Source organism: Mizuhopecten yessoensis, unplaced genomic scaffold (genome assembly GCF_002113885.1).
Source record: "Mizuhopecten yessoensis strain PY_sf001 unplaced genomic scaffold, ASM211388v2 scaffold8057, whole genome shotgun sequence".
NCBI classification, from domain to species: domain Eukaryota; kingdom Metazoa; phylum Mollusca; class Bivalvia; order Pectinida; family Pectinidae; genus Mizuhopecten; species Mizuhopecten yessoensis.
Genome location: NW_018407357.1, coordinates 610,371 through 629,208, shown reverse-complemented (window position 1 = coordinate 629,208; position 18,838 = coordinate 610,371). Strand labels below are relative to the sequence as shown.

The window sequence follows — 18,838 nt, the reverse complement described above, 5'->3', positions numbered from 1 at the left end:
GTAGTGTTTGTTTAGGGTATCATTCCACACAAGAGCTTAGAAGACATCCCCTATTATTCGTTTTCCTGGAAACTTCACCCTGACAAATTCAGCTCACAAAGCAACTATCTTGAATTTTTCAAAGTTACTCTAAACTATGTTGGCCTTGACCCGATATCCTGGTTCAACAACCAATGAACCTTACTTCACTTTGCTAGAGCAACATGTATTACTGTCGAACTATATACCACAGCCGGATCTGTGATGGAATAGTTTAGTATGATAATATGATTGTATGAATATCTGATTTCATGACATAGCAAAATGTGAAACCTTGTTTACATAATGTTTTCCAGGAAGTAACCCAATCTTTCTCCCCCTCCTCCTACCTGGTGATTCTACTCCCTTTATACTTCCACAGTTCAAGCAAAATTTACAGCAAGAATTGATGAAAACCTTCATCTTTGACCATACCTTAATTTGACAAGGCTGCATCATACAAGTATTAAAATTTGTTTTTACACAAATCAAAACAACAAAAAAGTAACAAGTCCTAGTTGACTTTGCATATCAAATTTATTTTTGTCTTTTATCTCGATCAATTTTGAAAAATAGACATTCATCATTCTAACTGGCATACAAATCCATACATAACCCACCCTGGTAAATATACCCGAAACATCAATTAAACACAGTATCGCCAATAAATTACTAAGGGTGTCAAATATTCATTAAATAACACTGAATCACTTTCACAATTGTATTTTTGCAATAATTGTTTAGAGAACACCAACATTTATTTTCATAGCAATAAGTTCTAATTCCACTGTTGTTGTTTTTTTGTCTCTGTGAATGATCAAAAATAGGAAACAAACAAAACGTGTGCAGTGTAATAGATAATGAAACACACTTATATACAGGTGTCTGTATATACAGGTGTCTGTGTCAGGATAACACTGAGTTACACTAATCTACAGGTGTCTGTATCTACAGGTGTCTGTGTATACAGGTGTCTGTGTATACAGGTGTCTGTGTCAGGATAACCCGGAGTTACACTTATATACAGGTGTCTGTGTATACAGGTGTCTGTATCAGGATAACCCGGAGTTACACTTATAAACAGGTGTCTGTATCAGGATAACCCGGTGTTATACAACCCGGAGTTATACTTATATACAGGTGTCTGTATCAGGATAAACCGGAGTTACACTTATATACAGGTGTCTGTGTCAGGATAACCCGGAGTTACATTAATATACAGGTGTCTGTATCAGTATAACCCGGAGTTACACTTATGAACAGGTGTCTGTATCAGGATAACCCGGAGTTACACTAATATACAGGTGTCTGTAATAACCTGGAGTTATGCTGATGTCATCTAGTCAAGATCTTCAACAAACCTCCGTCGCATGTGTTTCAAATTTGAATTGCTCGATTTGTTTTGTGTGTGTTTTTTGGTAGTATTATAGTCATTAAAGGACTTGCCAGGTTTTGGTGTTGGGACGAAAACCGGAGTGCCTGGAGAAAGACCACCGACCTGCGGCCAGTACCTGGCGATTGTTCCACATAGACCTTGAATCTGCGACCAGTACCTGGCAACTGTTCTACATAGACCTTGAATCTGCGACCAGTACCTGGCAACTGTTCTACATAGACCTTGAATCTGCGGCCAGTACCTGGCAACTGTTCCACATAGACCTTGAATCTGCGACCAGTACCTGGCGACTGTTCCACATAGACCTTGAATCTGCGGCCAGTACCTGGCAACTGTTCCACATAGACCTTGAATCTGCGACCAGTACCTGGCGACTGTTCCACATAGACCTTGAATCTGCGGCCAGTACCTGGCAACTGTTCCACATAGACCTTGGATCTGCGACCAGTACCTGGCGACTGTTCCACATAGACCTTGAATCTGCGACCAGTACCTGGCAACTGTTCCACATAGACCTTGAATCTGCGACCGTACCTGGCAACTGTTCCACATAGACCTTGAATCTGCGACCAGTACCTGGCAACTGTTCCACATAGACCTTGAATCTGCGGCCAGTACCTGGCAACTGTTCCACATAGACCTTGGATCTGCGACCAGTACCTGGCAACTGTTCCGCATAGACCTTGAATCTGCGACCTGGTGACCTAGTGACCTAGTGATAGAGGGCTAGTGAGTGTGGATGGTCAGAAGCCTTAACCACTCTGGCAGCGCTGTCCCAGATTTCAAACTTTAAGAGATGCATAACGCATCATGGTTAGATACATTTCAGAGAGAATATATTTGTACAGTTTTTCATATCTATTATATCACAAACACTGACCTGTCAATTGACTAGACACTCGTTGAGGTAATGTTTATCACCAGTGATCGAAAACACAACTAAACCATTAAAACATTAACAGTGATCAAATTTTAGTTGTTCTAATAATACAAATGATAAACTAAGAGGCAGAGTTACTAACACATTTAAAAAAACCCACTTTATCATGACATCGTTGTTAGCTATGACATCATTATATAAACTGTTGTCTGATGACTACACAAGTCTGTGAAAGCATAAGCAGTGCTTTTTTATTGTTATCTATTTTCATGGTACTGATCACAGACACTATATTTTATTTCTATATACCTATATCTTTTAGGCGTTAGTCATCTTTCAGGTGTCGATCAAACATTTCTATGATGATCAGACCTAGCTGTGCTGAACCAGGTGTAGGATTTCTACGATGTTCAGACCTAGCTGTGCTGAACCAGGAGTAGGATTTCTACGATGATCAGACCTAGCTGTGCTGAACCAGGAGTAGGATTTCTAAATGATCAGACCTATAGCTGTGCTGAACCAGGAGTAGGATTTCTACGATGTTCAGACCTAGCTGTGCTGAACCTACGATGTTCAGACCTATAGCTGTGCTGAACCAGGAGTAGGATTTCTACGATGATCAGACCTAGCTGTGCTGAACCAGGAGTAGGATTTCTAGATGATCAGACCTAGCTGTGCTGAACCAGGAGTAGGATTTCTACAATGTCCAGACCTATAGCTGTGCTGAACCAGCAGTAGGATTTCTAGATGATCAGACCTAGCTGTGCTGAACCAGGAGTAGGATTTCTAAATGATCAGACCTATAGCTGTGCTGAACCAGGAGTAGGATTTCTAAATGATCAGACCTATAGCTGTGCTGAACCAGGAGTAGGATTTCTAGATGATCAGACCTAGCTGTGCTGTTAGGAAATAGTATATGAATATATTACAACATTACCTTTCTCCACACTAATCAGCAGAATGGTAATGTGCTTACTTCATAAAAATTTATATTCTAAGACAATGATTTCAAGAACAAGTTAAAGTTACCTTATCCAATCAGATGAGTTCTTTTCAATCTTCAATTACCTTTTCAAACTTATTTCAAGATTTTGAAAATATATTTTTCTCTCTCGATTTCCCGACAGTGAAAATTTTGCTGTAGGCCCAGGTGTGTGCTTCTTTATTGTGAATATATGGTATAGATGCTTGCCAAGGAAATGTAATTCACAAAGTCTTCCTTTCAGTAGATTGTACTTTAATTACCACTATATGCACAGGTACGGCAACATTTCCTCCAAGGTTGGAATAAAGTTCAATTGTTGAAAGAAAGCATGCAATTTGAAATGAGAATTAATGAAGAACAGGAGTAATAGCCTTGGACTTGTTATGCCCTAAGGGAGTTACAGGAAACACTCGCTAGGTAATTAACGCAACGGAGATATTATATGACGGAGAACAGTCAAGAGATTTTTAAAATAATTTACATTTAATCAAGGAATCAAATTATTTTGGTAAGAGAGGTTCACACTACAAGTAAATATATAGAAATGCTTTCATCTAAAAGTTTGTTCTCAAAATGAATTTAAATATGTCTCAAACAATTACACTATGTCAGTGGATGTTGCTACATTGCCAATATACAGATATCTAAATCAACAGAAAAAGAATATTGGATGGAACAGACTTGATAAGTGAAATGTACGCTTCCATAATTATTGAACGGTCTAGTCACTGATTTTCACAGCTAATGTTGTGATTTATTCCAAAGATCATCAGTTCTGTTAAACAAACTGTGTGTGGTGTAGCTTGTTGCAAGGAATAATATGGAATATTCTGGTGTTTTTGTATAAATCTACCAATTTCCTTTGTTTTTATTCCTTTAAGGGCCATAACTCTTGTTTATTGTTTGCGTGACATCCATTGCTTTTCCCCCCACGTGACTGAGTGTGTGGCAGTGGGATCCTGTACAGGTAAAACTGAAGACAGTTCTGTGAATGATGCGAGAAACCTGTATGGTATATAAAGGGACTTATGTATCACAGTATAGTGCTATTTGGTGTGTTGTGATTAAAAGAGAAAAATACTGCATAACACAAATGTTAAAAAATTCTACAAAATGAACATCTTGTCACAATCCAGGTATGATATCAAAACTACACTCTACACTCTGTCATTATTGAAGATTACATTTGATAAATTGTTTCAACTTGTTTGTTAAAAAATTCAAACTGATGAAATGCTCTCCTAGTAATGTCAAATTTTCAACATATTATGCTGGGTCTTTTTAACTGCCTAAAATATAACATACCCAGTATCCAAAGTATTAGACCAAAATGGAATACATGTTCCCCATCAACAGGTTCTACAAGCACACTTCAGTGGCTGATGTAATAGTAAATATTCCTATGAAAGCAATGTACATTGTGATAGATGGTGATCTGCCTCTCAAATATCATGATACACGTTAAAGTCATCGAAGCACAATTTCAAACACCACACTACCTTTTTACAGGAACTTACTGTAAATGAATCTCAAAACAGTACAGTGTGTCATTATCCAAGTTATTAACATCTTCATTAGATACAGAAAACAATGTTCCAGTAGCTTAATAGCTACCAGTAGTTCTCGTAAAACTGAAATTTTGAAGAAACCTAAGCTGGAAAACATTCCTTCCAGACATTGTCGTACCCTCACATCATATATACAGCAGTCTGAACCTCAGTCGGAGAGCATCCTTCACCATATCACTAGAACAACCTGGTCCTAGTTTCATGAACATTCCTTAACGTAAGGATATTTTTAACTTGAACTTTTTCATAGGAAAGCATTTATAGGAGTTAAGGAGACATTTCAGTTAATGAAATTTTCCTTAACTTCAGTCATGCTTTAATATGGAAAATCTTAAGGAAGCCCCATAAGTTATGGAATGTTACTGAAACTGGGGCAAGAGTCCACATCATGCTGCCATAAGCATGTATTATTCACGAAGGAGCATTCATATATACACAGAACAATTTACACAGAAAAAGTTACACCATAGCGATAGATAGTTCTTCCTCCTCCTCTTCCTCTACTTCCTGTGAAATATCCATAGCTGCTTCCTCCAGTTCACTTTCGACAAGTCTCTCCACCTCATGGGCCTCAATGACTTGCCCACCATCTACAGTGATGGCCCCGACCCTTAACTCCTCAATGGTAATCTCCTCCTCCTCTCCTTCCCTTGGGATTTCCTCTACCCCCTCCCTCGAGATTTCCTCTACCCCCTCAATGTAGTCCCCATCTAACTCCTCGCCTGTGATCACCTGGCCGTGAGACACAGATATGTGGGACACATCCAGATTACCCTGAAGTTGCTCCCCTGTCACTTCTGTCAACATCACGTTCTCCTCATCCTCGTCTGCAAATATACAAGTGGGACAATCATGTTAGCAAATAAAAAAATATAAAATCATGTATGCAATTGATGCTATCAAAATATGGGAGACATATATTTACGTATGCAATGCTCTAAAACAAGGAAGACAATCATAGACAGAACTAACCAAATCATGGAAAACAATCAGGCATGCTACACAAAATCAAGGGAGACAATCAGGCATGCTACACAAAATCAAGGGAGACAATCAGGCATGCTATACAAAATAAGCATGGAGACAATCAGCCATGCTACACACAAAATCAAGGGAGACACTCAGGCATGCTTCACAAAATCAAGGGAGACAGTCAGGCATACTACACAAAATCAAGGGAGACAATCAGGCATTCACAAAATCAAGGGAGACAATCAGGCATGCTATAAAAAATAAGCATGGAGACAATCAGGCATGCTACACAAAATCAAGGGAGACAATCAGGCATGCTACACAAAATCAGGGGAGACAAACACATGGTACAAAATTACATAACAAAGGCAACAAACCCTCAGTCAGTTGATATGTGTTAATATAACAGTAAAATCAATCCTCCTTACTTACAGCAAAGGTCTATGGTATACCTTTATATACCTTTAACAGTGGAGGTAAAATTAACATGCATTGTGCTCTTTTTTTTTTACTGTGTTTGATCTTCAAAGATTAAGAAAAAAAGGTTGCAGTAAGTCTTTCTTCATTAAAAGTTGTAATGCTGATAGACATAACCTGTCTGAACAGCCAAAATATAACAACAAAACCCCCCAACATTTTCAATGAAACCAGGTGCACTTCTTTGTTTTTCTCTCCAGAATTTGAAACACTTTAAGACATTAAAGCTCAAATATTACTTTAAAATAACAAAGCAATACAAATTAAGCAATTACAATGATATTTAATGTGTGAATGTTTTTGTTTTTTTATAAGTATGCTATCTTATGAAGAGATCTTCAAAATTTAGTTTAATGTAGTCCATAGTGCTTGTCTAACAGACCAGAAAGTGTTGATCAGTCAATGTAAAATACCGGCACTTTATTTAACACTGATTCACTGAATAAGATATTGGCATCATGGCTTAATGCCTGAACATTAAAAAACTAGGTTTCCCCCCTCAATTTCTCAGGTCTATAAAAGCTGCCAAATGCCACTAATAGGTGAATTAGAAGCTGGTTCCACACGCTGGAGATAATGAAATATTGAGTGTTTTATGACATTAACAAAAGAACAGCTCTTTTCTTCTATTACAAGCACAAGATGGCTTGTAGGAAAAACTTTAAGAGTTACTGAATAATTAATTACTAAAACCTTTCTTGTTGCTGTAGAAATTAAGCGAGTAATTTGCATCTATCTGCCAGTTTGGTGAACATTGCTTTAATTCACGAGAGATGGTGACTTGATTTTATCAACTCAAATCTGCATTTTATTCCAAACAAGAGGGCTAGCATCTGAGGTAGGATCTATTGTCTCTGTAAACATTCTAATAGTAGGACTGCTGTCTCCAGTGTAGAACCCTGACACAGAGCTGCTACAAGGCTCATAAACTGCTGCCAGCTTTGGTTGTTTCGTATTGTTTTGTGATTTTGGCATGACTTTAGCTACGACCTGTGACCTTGCTATTGTCATAACAGCTGTGTGTGACATGTGACCTTTAAGAGACTTTTGGTAGTGCAGATTTCCTAGAAAATGAAATATGAATAGTTACAGGTAGGGTTACACACCAAACCTTACCCTTAGGAGCTGGTTCCACACGGTGGAGATAATGAAATTTTGTCTGAAAGGTTAAATAATGGAGCAAACGAAAGTAATGACATTGCGTAATCTGGAGGTGGATTAGGTAGGGTTACAAACCAAACCTCATCTAATCCAGGACAAGATTACACAATGTCATTACTTTCATTTGCTCCATTATTTTACCTTTCCGACGAAATGTAGTATAGATGCTTGGTCACTTTGAAAAGATAAATAAATAAAAGTATGATTTAGATATTTGTTTCTCCCACTTTAGGAACCTTAAGACAAGAGTGTCCAATCTCACTGTGTTATCCTATAAATGTTCAGCATGGTTGCTTGGCTATAGCAAAGAATAATACATGAAAAAGATATAACCTATCACGATATCCTTATTCATTACCACATGAAGGCTCCACTACAATTGTAATCCCTGACCTACTGATCATATAGCAGGAAGCTTAAACACACTCCACTGGTAAGAGTGTTTGTTATAGCTGTACTTTTCCGCAACATAACTGGATAATTCAAATTGTTCTAACACTCGAAATAGGCTCCCAACCTATAATATTGTATGTATGAACAAATCTGACAGGAAACATGACTCCTTAAGACCTGTATAAAGAAGAACAGTGGAGAAATTGCCTAATATAAGTATCGTTTCAGGTATCGTTTTGGTTATGCCACATCTATTAAGTACCGGCTTGCCACACATAAAATGATTCCATTTCCATATCTCCATCAACTCAATCCCTGCATAAATATAAACAAGTTCAGTTCAACTTTAATATTATCAACCTTTCACTCTAATGCCTTTAAATGTCCAGTCAATACCTTATCACAGCCTGTCAACACATGGACAAGGGGAGATAATCAATTTGTACAATTACCAGCAACCTACTAGTCAGGGAAAACGAAGACAAATTAATATTTTTAACAACAGGATTTTACGTGTCAGGATCATATGACCCTGGTGAAAGGAATTTTTTTTGCAACTTTGTTCATTCATTGTTTGGGTTTCCTGTCTTTGTGCAAAATGGATCATTTTTAAAGATGTAAGCTCAACTTGGAAAGTTGTGCTGGAAACTAAATCAAATTAAATCCTGTTAATATTTGTTTTGAAATTTAATCATCAATTCCTACAAAAAATAGGTTTACGCAAATTCCATGTTTAAATGTATTACTGTAATGGTGTTATTGAGTAGGTAATTTACATTCCCAACAAACCTATCAATTAATCTCATCCGGTAATTTACTCAAGAGATGAAATTAATTCCCGCCACTGTTAAAAAATCATCCATAATTACACTAATATTTGGTTATGGCAAATACACAATTTTTTGCTGATAAGACATCTTATAAATCCAGAAAATATATCTTGTGAGCTTAATAAAACCTGATAAACCATCTTATATATACAAAGGAAGTAAACTACGTCACCTTGCTAAAACCTATTAAGATTAAAACTAGAACGATTTCTAAAACCTGTCAGAGACAGGTATGAAAATTGAAGGATTTGATGTGTACAGCTGATAGAAACGACAACTATAAGATTACGTACCTATATACGCTGTATTAATATATTCATTTGAGGAGATAACCATCAGTGCTGACATAAACTGGTGGCAATCCAATAGATCTCAAAGGAAACATTCCATAAATTTATACAGGATGTAGAAAAACTCTAATAAGGAAAGGGTTTACAGCATTATCAGTTTGATGCAAAATATCAAACATGTTTCATGAAAGTTTATGATTTAATTCAACTTGATTTACAATTCATCATGTTTGAGTTGTCCTGAGAAGAAATTAGTCACATTTTTCTGTTAAATTATGTCCGTAGTGTATACCTGTTTATATTTTTAGAGGTTCTGTTATACAGACTATATTACGTCCTTAGTGTATACCTGTTTATATTTTAGAGGTTCTGTTATACAGACTATATTACGTCCGTAGTGTATATCTGTTTTTATTTTTAGCGGTTCTGTTATACAGACTATATTACGTCCTTAGTGTACACCTGTTTATATTTTAGAGGTTCTGTTATACAGACTATATTACGTCCTTAGTGTACACCTGTTTATATTTTAGAGGTTCTGTTATACAGACTATATTACGTCCCTAGTGTATACCTGTTTATATTTTTAGAGGTTCTTTTTATACAGACTATATTACGTCCGTTGTGTATACCTGTTTATATTTTTAGAGGTTCTGTTATACTGACTATATTACGTCCGTAGTGTATACCTGTTTATGTTTTTAGAGGTTCTGTTATACAGACTATATTACGTCCGTAGTGTATTCCTGTTTATATTTTTAGAGGTTCTGTTATACAGACTATATTACGTCCCTAGTGTATACCTGTTTATATTTTTAGAGGTTCTTTTTATACAGACTATATTACGTCCGTTGTGTATACCTGTTTATATTTTTAGAGGTTCTGTTATCCAGACTATATTACGTCCGTAGTGTATACCTGTTTATATTTTAGAGGTTCTGTTATATAGACTTTATTACGTCCGTAGTGTATACCTGTTTATATTTCTAGAGGTTCTGTTTATACAGACTATATTACATCCGTAGTGTATACCTGTTTATATTTTTAGAGGCTCTGTTTATACAGACTATATTACGTTCGTAGTGTATACCTGTTTATATTTTTAGAGGTTTTGTTATACAGACTATAATACGTCCGTAGTGTATACCTGTTTATATTTTTAGAGGCTCTGTTTATACAGACTATATTACGTTCGTAGTGTATACCTGTTTATATTTTTAGAGGTTTTGTTATACAGACTATAATGCGTCCGTAGTGTATACCTGTTTATATTTTTAGATGTTCTGTTTATACAGACTATATGACCTCAGTAGTGTATACCTGTTTATATTTTTAGAGGTTCTGTTTATACAGACTATATTACATCCGTAGTGTATACCTGTTTATATTTTTAGAGGCTCTGTTTATACAGACTATATTACGTTCGTAGTGTATACCTGTTTATATTTTTAGAGGTTCTGTTTATACAGAATATATTACGTCCGTTGTGTATACCTGTTTATATTTTTAGAGGTTCTGTTTATACAGACTATATGACCTCCGTAGTGTATTCCTGTTTATATTTTTAGAGGTTCTGTTATATAGACTTATTACGTCCGTAGTGTATACCTGTTTATATTTTAGAGGTTCTGTTATACAGACTATATTACGTCCCTAGTGTATACCTGTTTATATTTTTAGAGGTTCTGTTATCCAGACTATATTACGTCCGTAGTGTATACCTGTTTATATTTCTAGAGGTTCTGTTTATACAGACTATATTACATCCGTAGTGTATACCTGTTTATATTTTTAGAGGCTCTGTTTATACAGACTATATTACGTTCGTAGTGTATACCTGTTTATATTTTTAGAGGTTCTGTTATCCAGACTATATTACGTCCGTAGTGTATACCTGTTTATATTTTTTGAGGTTCTGTTATATAGACTTTATTACGTCCGTAGTGTATACCTGTTCATAAACAATGAGAGAGTTGAGATCTACATGTATTAACTTTATACAGAGACTTTTATATAGACCACGTGGAGGAGAACGGCTGAACCTTTCACACCAGATAGAAGGTAGAGAGGCTGTAAGTTTTGTTTTTATTAGGTATACAATGTATATATACAAAGTGCTGTTTGTATACCTGAGCGGCCAGAGATATGTGCCTGATCAGCAGGTAAAAACCACAGGTATCACTGGTATGCAAAGTGTGGGAGGTGCTAGGACAGGACATATCATAACTCCACCTGCCAGTCACAGGGCACTTGCTAGATGAATTTATAACAACAGGTATCCCTTTGAAGTGTGGTATGGTTCTACTTAGAGGTCCTTACCTGGTGTCAGACGTGAGTCACCGTTGACCTTCAGTCTCTTTATCCCTCATACAAGAATAGATGGTCTTCATTTTTATCAATGAACTTTTGGACAAAGCAAACATTATCATTAGACAAGGTAAAAGCCGGAAGGTCTAAAACCATATGGTTGTGTTTAAAGGGGCCTAATAAACGTAGTGTTCCATCACATATCCGTCATGATAAACACAGCGCAAGGCCACTAAACAGATCACATCAACACTGATTAAAAAGATTTATGAAATTCCCACAGAACAATATTTTAGAATGAGTGAATGAAAGGAAATATTTTTAGAGGTATTCAACATCTGTCCCAGATGATCCCCACACTGACCTACTGCTATCTAGATATATGGGGGCTATAACAAGCAGCTCAACCATTGCTGTCCTTATAATCAGGATTAGACATTGACCTATATTTCAAGATCATTTTCATTCGGGTTATCGTTTTATTAATCATGTTTTAAAGGTATCGCATGTAAAATTTAAGTGTGTCCACAATTGGTCACTTTTCATTTCTTCTATTAAATAAAAGTCAACCGTTCTATTTCATATAAAGTATTCCTGTTTGTTGGTAAATTTGATAATTTCCCTCCGACACAACATTTACATTGTTTGATAAAGGTTCAAATTTAATTCATTTCTACGTAACAACAACATATATATATATACATCTGGCACATGCATCACATGTCATCACCATTATCATCACCATCAACAACAGCACCATCATCATCACCTTCATCATCACCAGCAACAACAGCACCATCATCATCAAAATCAACAACAGCACCATCATCCAAATACGTAACTCACTAAATAATTACCCAATTCAATGTGAAAAATTGACTCATCACAATAAGAATACGACGTGATTGAGTTATATGTATACCATTCTGCGTTTATAAGCTTCAATAATGACTTTGACTAAAAAATTACGTTCTTTTAAATTATGTGAATTTAATCTTTTCACTGCTTTAAATACAGATTTTTTTTTCAAGTAATAAGTTTTGATGCATCTCTCAATGTCACCTAAAACATATAGTTTCACCTTGATGTATATACTGGCATTTGAAGCCGTTCTATATGTGTTTGAACTTCATGAAATAATTTAAAACAGCGCATAAAAACTTTTAATTTCTTATTGAAAGGTTATAACCCAATTATTTAGGGAGTAAAGAGCTATTTATAGAGAAAATTTTCAAAGGATCACATCTGAAACAAAAGACATAACATGTGACTTACAACCCCTTACATATGTAAAAGCTAAGATAAAATTTTGTGAGTTATGTTGGGTAATACAGCAATATTTACACATATAATTAGCCTACATCTTACACCACTAATAAAACATGGTCACATGCTCAATGCCTGGTTAGTATGATGCCATTTTATCACTTCACATACCTAATCATATGTGATTTAGTCTTAAAAAGTCATTTTACCTGTGAACAGAATAATTGATATTAGGTTCAAGATAGACAAATTGGCCAAAAATGCTGTAAATACCATTGTTCATTTCAAGGATAAAATGTTGAAGTCTTGTAAAGTCAAGCTGGATATGCCCAGGCCCCCCCAGCGAGGCCTTAGTGAAGGGCCTGGGGTCCAGGATGCAGGTGTAACACTAATACTCCAACAAAAGAAAGGGGCTTCTTTAATCTTCTCATCAAGGGATAAAAAGTTTTCAAGCTCCACTTTTTATTTATTTATTCTTTGAAGAAAATAAGTAATAGGTTAGATTTTAACTTTTTGTCAATGAAATATCACCCAGAACATTATTCTAATTAACATTTCCTTTAATCTGTAAAATATATGTAAAGGGATTAAAAAGGTGTCAAATATATTAACCATGAATATCAAGCAGATAAATTGATTACTAAAACTTGACAATCTATTTCTTTTATCTTGAGCTATATAATCATTAAATAGCATCAAAATGTTATTAAATCAAACTCAAGATTTTCTTCTTTCATACTAGGGAGACCTTAAGTGTTCTGTTACTCCCAGTGGGACACCTAAGACTGCTTGCTTTGGTGGTACCTCTATCAACCTGTTGTCAGAATATAACGGCACTGGGGGCAGCATCATGCTTGTATGTGTGACATTTTGGTGAGATGACACTTTAAAAGGGCCCATGATCAATAATCCTCCGACCATAACCTAGTTGCTGCAAAGATGTCAAACTAGAATGGTTCCCATTTCCTGACAAAATTAAATCAAAATCCATTCATAATTAAAACAAACTGATAAAATTACAGCAGTTATGACTCAACAATAGTGACACTAAATAATTAAAACATCCGTCCCATCAAATGCCTTTTTACTCTCTGGTTAATATTGTTATTTTCCAAATACAATAAATTTGTTCTCAAATAATTTTAGATGAACTCTTGATCTTTCTAACACTCATGAGCCAAATCATTAGAAATATCTTAACATTGGTCTTTTGAATGAAATTCTTCATTAGACTGACAGTAATAAATATGTCAATCTATTTTTAGCAGAAACAGAAGTGTTATGAGTGAGCCTCCTCCCATGGGAGGGTTTCATCATGCCTCCCACGTCTTACTGAGATAACAGAGCCAAAGTCTAATGAGGTCACGTCTGCAAGTTCACTTTCACTGATAAATAATTTTTTTTCTTCATATTTGTGATCAAGAGAATGTAGCTAATGTATCAGTAAGTTATGATTTACTATAAACATACTAAAATTCTTAGTTCATTTTAATTTTAGTGCATTGATGAATTGGCGCACCCACATAATATGCAATAGAGAACTATAATTTAGTGCAAAGCATGAAAACCCTAAAATATAAACAAACAAGCACCTGTATCTTATTCTATAAGTTATAGTGTAAAAATCTGTTCGACAAGTACCTGTATGTTATGTTATTATAGTGTAACAAGAGTGTAACTGAATCGCTCACCAGGTATTAATCTTATACTTTTAATCTTAAAAGTGCCCTTAAATACAGCTACAGGCAAAATACCAGTATTTGATTCAACAGAATCTATTAAAATATTTGAACATGTGACACATGTGTTCTTGAAAGTCAAACAAGGACATTAAGTTGAACAAACTTTGTAACCCTTCATCCCAGCATGTTACTGGCCAAATATCATTACCCTGGTCCTTTTGGTTATATAGAAGAAGTTGTTTACAGTTTTCAACATATTTGACCCCTGTGACCTTGAATATAATTCAAGGTCATTCATTTGAACAAACTTTGTACCAATTTCTCCCAGCATGTTGCTGGCCAAATATAAACACCCCAGCTTCTTAGTTATTTAGAAGAAGTTGCTAAAAGATTTTAAACATATTTGACCCTGTGATCTTGAATATAAGTCAAGGTCATTCATTTGAACAAACTTTGTAGCCCTTCATCGCAGCATGTAACTGGCCAGATATCGTCACCCTAGGCCTGAAGAACTTGTTTAAAGGTTTTCAACATATTTTGACTCCTGTGACCTTGAATATAAGTCAAGGCCATTCATTTGAACAAACTCTGCGGCCCTTCATCACAGCATGTAACTGGCCAGATATCGTCACCCTAGGCCTGAAGAAGTTGTTTAAAGGTTTGAAACATATTTGACCCCTGTGACCTTGAATATAAGCCAAGGTCATTCATTTGAACAAACTTGGTATCCCTTTATACCAGCATGTTACTGGCCAAATATCATCACCATAGGCCTCTTGGTTATTCAGAAGCAGTCATTAAAAGATTTAAACATATTTGACCCCTGTGACCTTGAAAATAGATAAAGGTCATTCATTTGAACAAACTTGGTAGCCTTTCATCCCAGCATGCTACTTGTCAAATATCATCATCCTATGCCTTTTGGTTACTGAGAAGAAGTTGTTGAAAGTAAAAACATGATGCCGGACAGACAGACGGACACAGACGGACGCCGCACCATGGCATAAGCTCACTTGCCCTTCTAACAGGTGAGCTAAAAATCTGTTCGACAAGCACCTGTACTTATTCTTGATCTTGATTACTTTATTTTAATTCCCTGTACACATAAATAACCACTACATCAGAATTGAATTAATTACATTAGTGGTGAGACCAGCCCATACCAGAGACCCATCCTTACTTAGTTATGTCTTATATCAGCAGATTCCACGTCCAATGTTGACCTGGGAAAACCAGCTTCTATATAAATTCAGATATACCTATGGTATTAGTCAGAGAAAAAGTAATGAATGGGCTGTATTTTCACAATAAGGCCAGGATTCCACACTTTTATAAGTCAATATTGAAGAGTTGTGCAGGTCTTGTTTCATATGCTAAATAAAGGAGTTTCTAAAGTTAGAAAGATTTATGTATATAGGGATAAAATTCAAGACTTATATCAGTGATAAAAAATAACATAAGTATGTTGCATGTTTTATGAAATGAAAGGCAATGAAAATACTTCTATCTGGTTTCAGGTTGCGTGCTTTCTACTTCAATAGTAAGTCAGTCAAATACTTGAATATGAAAAAGAAACTGATATTAGTGAGAAGTGTTCTTAGAATACTGATTGTGGCAGACCACATCCTGTTTACCACTGTCTGTCCAAGCTAAAGGGTGTAGGCGGGCTAATATATAATCTCACAACAATTACATCACTTTATTTTTATTTTAAATCAATGAACCTGAGGAAAACTTGCCGAGTATCCGTCACTTGTTTCAGAAATGAAATGGAATTATACTAAACAAACCAAGACAAGACCAAGAGAAATTTCATATCTATATATAGGATAAATGATACTTCAATTGAGGTGAACCAATACCCCTCTCATAAAGAAAGCCACATAACTTGATAATGAAAAATGCAATTGAATGGCTGTGACCCCTACCGCTTGTCAATATGATATCTCTGAATTGCCAGCTTGCTGCATACCTATTTGTTTGCAAATATGCTTTATACACACATCTGCCTGGCAACACTACCCAGAAAGGTTTTCATGTGTGGGAATGTGACTAGCCAATGGCGTTCAGGATGTTACAACTCTCTGATGACAGGGAGTTTTTTGGCCAGGCTGCTGTATGATGAAATAAGTTTTTCGAAAAGTTCACAAAATTAAATAAAAATCCAACACATAAAACGGAGGTACATAGTATCAGAAATTAAAATCAGATTTATTTCTCAAGTCAGCAAACTAGTATTTTGGAAAATCAACAGATTATTACTCTTGTCAACTCAATATTGGTACTTTTGCCAACCCAGCAGATTAGTACCCTTGCTAATTTTCTTGCCAACCCTGCAGATTAGTACCCTTGCTAATTCTCTTGCCAACCCAGCAGATTACTACCCTTGCCAACCCAGCAGATTAGTCCCCTTGCTAATTTTCTTGCCAACCCAGCAGATTAGTACCCTTGCTAATTCTCTTGCCAACCCAGCAGATTAGTACCCTTGCCAACCCAGCAGATTAGTACCCTTGCCAACCCAGCAGATTAGTACTCTTGCTAATTCTCTTGCTAATCCAGGACTATGACATCAGGTAACATCATATCATACAAAGTTATGAATTATGAAATCAGATATAGTAGATGAGCATAATAGGGTGGTGGAGTGGTGCAGTGGATAGTGCACTTGCCTTTCACCAAGGCGGTCAGGGTTCGATTCCCTGATCGGTCATGAAAAGGTAAGGGGTCGCATGGTTTTTCTCCGGGTACTCTGGTTTCCTCTCACACAAAGGTACCCTGTGTGCTAACATCACGAGCCAACAAGAGTGATTAATATAAGTTAAAATAACGTGTTTCATAATTGTTGTAAAATAAAGTTTATATATATATATAGTGTGCCCTTTAGTAAGGTATTAAATAAGACAATGAATTATGAGATGACATGGTATGCAGGGAGCCAAAACCTTTCACAAACAGCTAATGTATAGTATAAACAGTTGTGAACAACATACCAAAGAAGAAAACAAACAAAACATAAAAGTCAACTGTGTAATACACAGCCACATATGACAGTAGGGACATCTCAAATCCGGTAAATAATGGTTGTTTTATCAGTTTGTTTACGATAAAACACATAGCGTTTTTAAACTCTGACAGATGACCATATAAATTCTGTAATTAGCATAAAATGCTTTGTCCTGTCCTTCTGATGATGGACATGTGGTCAGCAGTTAGGATAAGAAACTTTGCATATCTGGTCATTCCACCTTAGCATACTGTTTACTATGTCCGAGAGTATAGCAGAGGCCAGCAGAAGTTGAACCTGTTGGTAGAGTATTCTCCCTATTGTAGCAGCATAGGTGCATCAGGTCTAATGAAATGTACAGAGGAGAGATGAATTTGTAGCACAGTCATTACTGGTCTATAAACCACTCCATTATTGGCTGCCTGCCATCCCATTGTCACATAAAATGATGTCATCTCCAGCACTAGGGCAGCCTGTTTTGGATCAGAAGGTCAGGTGGGTGTAATGGTGGCAGACTTGGTACCATACCTATTAGGTAGAGTTGATCAAAACGTAGTTCATAATATGATATTTTGTTTTAAAAATCAAGAATCTACGAGTATTACTTCTTCGGCTGTGTATATATATGTGTAAACAAATACATGGTTGGTAAATATTTATTTAAAAGGCAACAAAAGGGTCGCTTTTAAAGGTCTAAAATCCTCAGAGTTGATAAAGCAGAGCTCTTATAATCCAGCTACCTTGTCACCCAGTAAATAATCCAGTCAACTTGAGTTTTCAGAAAATAATCCAGCCACCATGTTTCCTGGAGAGTCAGACAGTCAAATTAAATGTTGCTGGCTGGATAAACATGATAAATGATAAACATGATTCAACTCTTTGAGGATTTATTTGAAAATCATAGCTCCAATTTTTCTATGATTGTGATATTTGACCTAATAAAACTTTACATTCTCATTTTCCTGTGCAGGAACTGATTTATCCAAAACGGAAATGAAACCTCATTTCTTCATAATCTAGTCCTTTATTTTATTTCTGCAAAAAACGACACAATCTGAATTATTATGGCCTGAAGCATAAATTGGGTACCTATCCTTTTTTTAGTATAACTGTATTAACTGCAAAAGTACATCTTCATGTTTCATGCTCAGTTTCTGTAACACTGGGGACCCCGGAGTGCAACAATTTACCTGTCGCCAGCCAGGCATTCTCACCTGTCCATCTAATGAATATTTAATTAATTCCTACGTGCTCTGGCCATCTCACATGACAGACATGCAGCCTTGGTATGTTTTGTTAAATTCATACTGAATTTTTTAATGTCACCTTTATTTTGGTTTTTAAATTACAAGTCTACTGTGCTGACAATTTATTGCATATTTCATCATACTGGATTTGCTTTCCTGGAAATTTGATCAGTGTTTTCAGTAAACATGCACTTACTATATGTTCACTAAGTATCTAACAAAGCCTTCATACCTCTTTACTTTCTGTGACCAAAGTCTTTGATCAGTTTGGCCAGAATGGAAGCTTGACCTTTACACTTGACCGAGTACCAATACACATACTACACCATAGACATGAGCACTGTCCAGACTCTAGAATCATG

At 35.9% G+C, this 18,838-nt stretch overlaps 1 protein-coding gene across 7 annotated transcripts in view; it reads right to left on the bottom strand.

Annotated features, from left to right (window-relative positions):
• Positions 1-1,429: 1,429 nt before the first annotated feature.
• The window catches only part of LOC110454762, a 126,553-nt gene continuing 109,144 nt past the window's right edge, over positions 1,430-18,838 (bottom strand). For 4 of the 7 annotated variants that reach the window (XM_021504448.1, XM_021504455.1, XM_021504450.1 and 1 more), the window contains 3 exons: positions 3,185-5,674; positions 2,891-2,962; positions 1,430-2,858 (listed from right to left, as the gene is read on the bottom strand). In XM_021504448.1, the coding sequence (XP_021360123.1) occupies positions 5,307-5,674 (368 nt within the window). In that variant the 3' untranslated portion in view covers positions 1,430-2,858; positions 2,891-2,962; positions 3,185-5,306. Of the gene's footprint in view, positions 2,859-2,890; positions 2,963-3,014; positions 3,095-3,184; positions 5,675-18,838 lie in introns of those variants that run through there. The other 3 variants (XM_021504453.1, XM_021504449.1, XM_021504454.1) reach the window with 3 other exon arrangements.